The sequence below is a fragment of the Onychomys torridus genome, chromosome 5, assembly GCF_903995425.1.
Source record: "Onychomys torridus chromosome 5, mOncTor1.1, whole genome shotgun sequence".
In the NCBI taxonomy this organism is placed as follows: Eukaryota; Metazoa; Chordata; class Mammalia; order Rodentia; family Cricetidae; genus Onychomys; species Onychomys torridus.
The window spans coordinates 92,826,146-92,830,463 of record NC_050447.1 but is presented as its reverse complement, the minus strand read 5'-3'; the positions used below and the strand labels follow the sequence as shown (position 1 = coordinate 92,830,463).

At 45.9% G+C, this 4,318-nt stretch overlaps 1 protein-coding gene across 1 annotated transcript; it reads right to left on the bottom strand.

Annotated features, from left to right (window-relative positions):
- Nucleotides 1-1,363: 1,363 nt before the first annotated feature.
- On the bottom strand, nucleotides 1,364-3,789 carry LOC118584119 (M-phase specific PLK1 interacting protein). The gene is made up of 2 exons (XM_036188124.1): nucleotides 3,074-3,789; nucleotides 1,364-1,883 (listed from the first exon to the last, which is right to left on the bottom strand). The coding sequence occupies exons 1-2, from the start codon at nucleotides 3,407-3,409 to the stop codon at nucleotides 1,683-1,685; spliced, it is 537 nt and encodes a 178-aa protein (XP_036044017.1). The 5' UTR covers nucleotides 3,410-3,789; the 3' UTR covers nucleotides 1,364-1,682.
- Nucleotides 3,790-4,318: the final 529 nt, after the last annotated feature.

Below are 4,318 nucleotides of genomic sequence, written 5' to 3'. Positions count from 1 at the left end.
GATAAAACTGAGGCATCTAGCTAAAAACTTGTAGAAAAATTTTAAAGTCCTGGCTCCAATGGAGGTTTTACAAATCCTTGTAGTATTTATATATATATATTGCCTTTTTAAGACTTTATCAACAAATAGGTATGGCTCAACTAGGTGGAATAACCATTTCATTTTTCTTTTGGACAATGTTGACAAATTTCTCAAAAGAATGCACAGTTCAAGACTTGATTTTAAATAACTGAGGATATTCCTCCACATTTTATCTCATTATTATAGGTATATATTATACACAGCATCCCTTCCCTTCTACTCCAAGTAGGCAAACTGAGCTCAAGTTCATAAAACCCTCCCCCAGATTAGAAATGTATCCACGAGTCAAGGTAATTAGGCCTTCCTGTCTAGGTCATAGTTAACTGGCTTCATGTCTTCTTTGGGATTGATGGAATCAAATATATGTATTTGACTTTGCTGTGGAAGTGATTTGAGATTATTGTTAGTTATTTGTTATATATGGATATGAAGGGTCTCCCTACCTGTCTAATCCATCAGGGTATTTTTTATTGGTTTTCTCGAGACAGGGTTTCTCTGTGTAGCTTCACACCTTTCTTGGAACATGCTTTGGAGACCAGGCTGGCCCCGAAATCACAGAGATCCTCCTGGCTCTGCCTCCAAAGTGCTGGGATTAAAGGCATGCACCACCACTGCCCAGCTCCATCAGAGTATTTATGTATCAGTGGATTAATACCTTAATGGTTCACATGATGGTATTATTGGGAAGTAGAAGGCAAAGGTGCTCTGGAAAGGCTTCTCTTCTCCCTAACCCCTTCCTATCCTTCTACTGCTTGGCTACCAAGAGTGAGCAGTGTCTGCCATGTCCACAGCCATATTCTGGCTCACCTCAAGACCAAATCAATGGATCTAGTTGACCTTCACCGAAACCTTAGAAACTATGAACCAAAATTCCTCCCTTATTTTTGTCTGGCATTTTATCTCAATGACAGCAAATCAACAAACCATTTGGTTTCAAGAGAAAATAAATCTACAATGCTCAAAATATAGAGAAAATTGGGTAGGACACTGACCTATTTTTATATATATATATATATATATATATATATATAAAATTTATCCTTGCCTTTTCTGGTTAAAGGCATATAAATTATGTTGGGTGATTTCTAGTGATTTTTAAGTTTCAATATTTTAACAAAAATACTAAGTAAATATGAATGTAGAATAATTTTCTATTAATAAATATATAGAGAACTATCTTGGGTAGCTTATCTATTTCACTAAAAAAATAGTTTACAAAACATTTACCTTCAAATTCTAAGTGATTATGAAGCATTATTTTAGCAGTTCTACAAAATCACAATTTAATTAGGAAGACAAAAATGTTTTATTTTAAACAGCTGAAAAAACAAATGTGTTATATTAGAAATGTTAACTATGGAAACTGTGGTCTTCTGAATGTGGTACATACTCCCAGATAACTAAATCCTGCAAATGATCCTATCATCTCCTCTAACATCAACAATACTTGACAAAGTTAGAGATGTCCCAAGGGTCTGATAATCATTCATTATCCAAAGTCATCATCTTTGGGTTCAACTCATTTACACAAGTACAAGTTGTGTAAAGTTCTGTCCAAGATGTTCCTGACACATGAAGCTTCCAGTTGAATTTCAGAAAAGTTAAGAAAAGTATCTTCCTTTTTTGCCTGTGAATGTTTGCGTATTGCTGTACTGTTGGCTTATATCCACTACAGATACTGGTTCTAGGCCAGCCCAAGGGTCTTCAAGCATTGAAGGCTTAAAATAACTTTCCAACTCATTAGACATTCTTTTTTCTCTACCACGCCCTGATCCAAATGGTGTAGATGTCCTTGGAGAACCCTTTAGGAAAAAAATCATCAGTTAAAAAACATCTAATACAGATAATTGGTACTTTTGACTCTAGTTGAAGATTAGTGGTAATCACATGAAAAGTTGAAAATTGAAGCCCAATATATTCAGTTGTAAAAAAAAAATTTTTTTTAAACCATCCGGGCTTGGTGGCCCATGAATTTAATCCCAGTAAATAGGAGAGGCAGGCATGATCTCTGAGTTCGAGGCCAGCCTGGTCTACAGAACCAGTTCCAGGACAGCCAAGGCTGTTACACAGAGAAACCCTGTCTTGAAAAATAAAATAAAAATAATAATTACTAAAACCAAGTGTATATTTCGTTTAAAAAAAAATGCCTATTCACCTTTTGAGTTTCTAATGTGATAACCCTGCAGCTATTAAATACAAATAAATCCAGTACAAGCAGTGATCAAATTAATTGTATTCGTTTTTTCTTGAAAACTTTTTAACCTGCTAAGTCTCAAATCTCTACAACTTTTATATTGCATGAAAATTTCCTATACTCTTTAACTCCAACTCAAGGGATTCAATTGGGTGAGAATATTCAAGTTTTCAAAACACCGTAGATTCAAATTGTTAACCAAAGAGCTATTTCCTGCCTTGTGTTCACTCATTATGAGGAAGGGAAATTTCCACAATCCCCAATTCTTGATTTTTCCTTCAAGAGAACTTGGAGTAGAGGTTAATATATCTTGGGAGAAAATTATAACGATTAAAAAAAAAAAAAAGAGCAAGAAAGCAAAACCAAGGGATGGACATCTGTAGGAAATGGCAGTGGACTATAGTCTAGAGAAGCCATACAACAGTAGGGAATCATTCATGTTCTCTCCCTAGGAATCCAGGATTATTTACTGAAAATAACTGACAAAAAAAAAAAAAAAAAAAAAAAAAAAACCCTGTGGGAAGGGAGGGAAGAAGAAGAAATGGAGGATTAAGATAATTTGTATATGAATATGGTATACTCGTTAAGAGCACAATTTCTGTGGAAGAGAACTTAACTATAGCTCTGCCACTTACGGTAATCTTAAATAATTTCTTTACGCTTCAGTTTACTCATCTGCAAAATTGGGCCAACATAGTATGTCACCTCACAGAGGATTAATCAATCCACGTAAAGGGAAGTTTAGTATCACGCCTGCCATACAGTAAGAGCTCGGCAAACGCTAGCTATTGTCTTTACCTGGGGGTAGGTCTGCTGCTGCCCTGGGGAGTAGCCGAACTGATGCTGGGACCCCGCGGGGGACCTGGAGTAGGAGCCTGGGTAGCCGCCCGGGGACGGAGACCCGAAGCGGGGCCCCGAGAAGCTGCCGCCGTGCCGCGGAGAGTGGCTGCTCCCGTACGGCCTAGCCCGGGGCCCACACGGCGGAGTGTGGTGCGGACTCCCGTACCCGTCCCGCGGGGAGGGCGGCCGCGGCCCCCCGCCCAGGGCACCCCGGAAGCTGCTTCCGCCACCCCAGCCTCCTATCCCCGGGCTGGGGTACGGAGGCGTTGGGGGTCGAAAATTCGGTCGGTGCATATCAGGAAATGAAGCTGAGGCGCTCGCTAGCCGATACTCTCACCGGAACTCCACCGATCGACCGCCAGAAAACTGGTATTCCTCTATATATGCAGCCTTCCGGCTGCCAGCACCGCACGGCACCTTAGTTCCGGCTGCACAAAGGTTCCGACCCCACAAAGCTTCCGCAGGAAGGCGAGTAAGTAGGTCACTGAAGTAGGAGGACCGTGGGTATGTCTGAGAGGAGGAAAGACTGTAAAGAGGAAATCAAACCCTCGACCCCAGCCAGAACACTGCCACCAGCGGCCTTCGGTTGGATCCACGTACACGAAGGCAGAAGCGGAAGACACAAAACGCGTCGACCTGCTTCATGGGCTGTGCGGGGTGTGGGGCGTGGGCCAGTGCGGTTGCGTGAGAAGGGGGCGTGCCGGAGGAGGTGGTCCCGGAGGGGGCGTGTCCGAGGGGTGGGGCCACGGGCTCTGAGGCTTCGGGAAGGCGGGGCGTAAAGCGTCGGCCCCGCCAAGGGTGGGAGTCGTGGGACTGAGGCGGAGTCCGGCGCCCAAGGCACGGGGATGGGATGGGGAGGGGTGAGTCGAGGGGGCGGGGTTGAGGGGGCCTGGAGACCAGTGCCCAGGGGCAGCGGAGGGGTGGGGTGAGTCCAAGGGGGGCGGGACCGAAGCCCGGGGCGGGGCGGGGCGGGCGGACGGGGCGGGGCGGGCGGACGGGGCGGGGCGGGCGGACGGGGCGGGGCGGGCGGACGGGGCGGGGCGGGCGACGGGGCGGGGCGGGCGGACGGGGCGGGGCGGGCGGACGGGGCGGGGCGGGCGGACGGGGCGGGGCGGGCGGACGGGGCGGGGCGGGCGGACGGGGCGGGGCGGGCGGACGGGGCGGGGCGGGCGGACGGGGCGGGGCGGGCGGACGGGGCGGGGC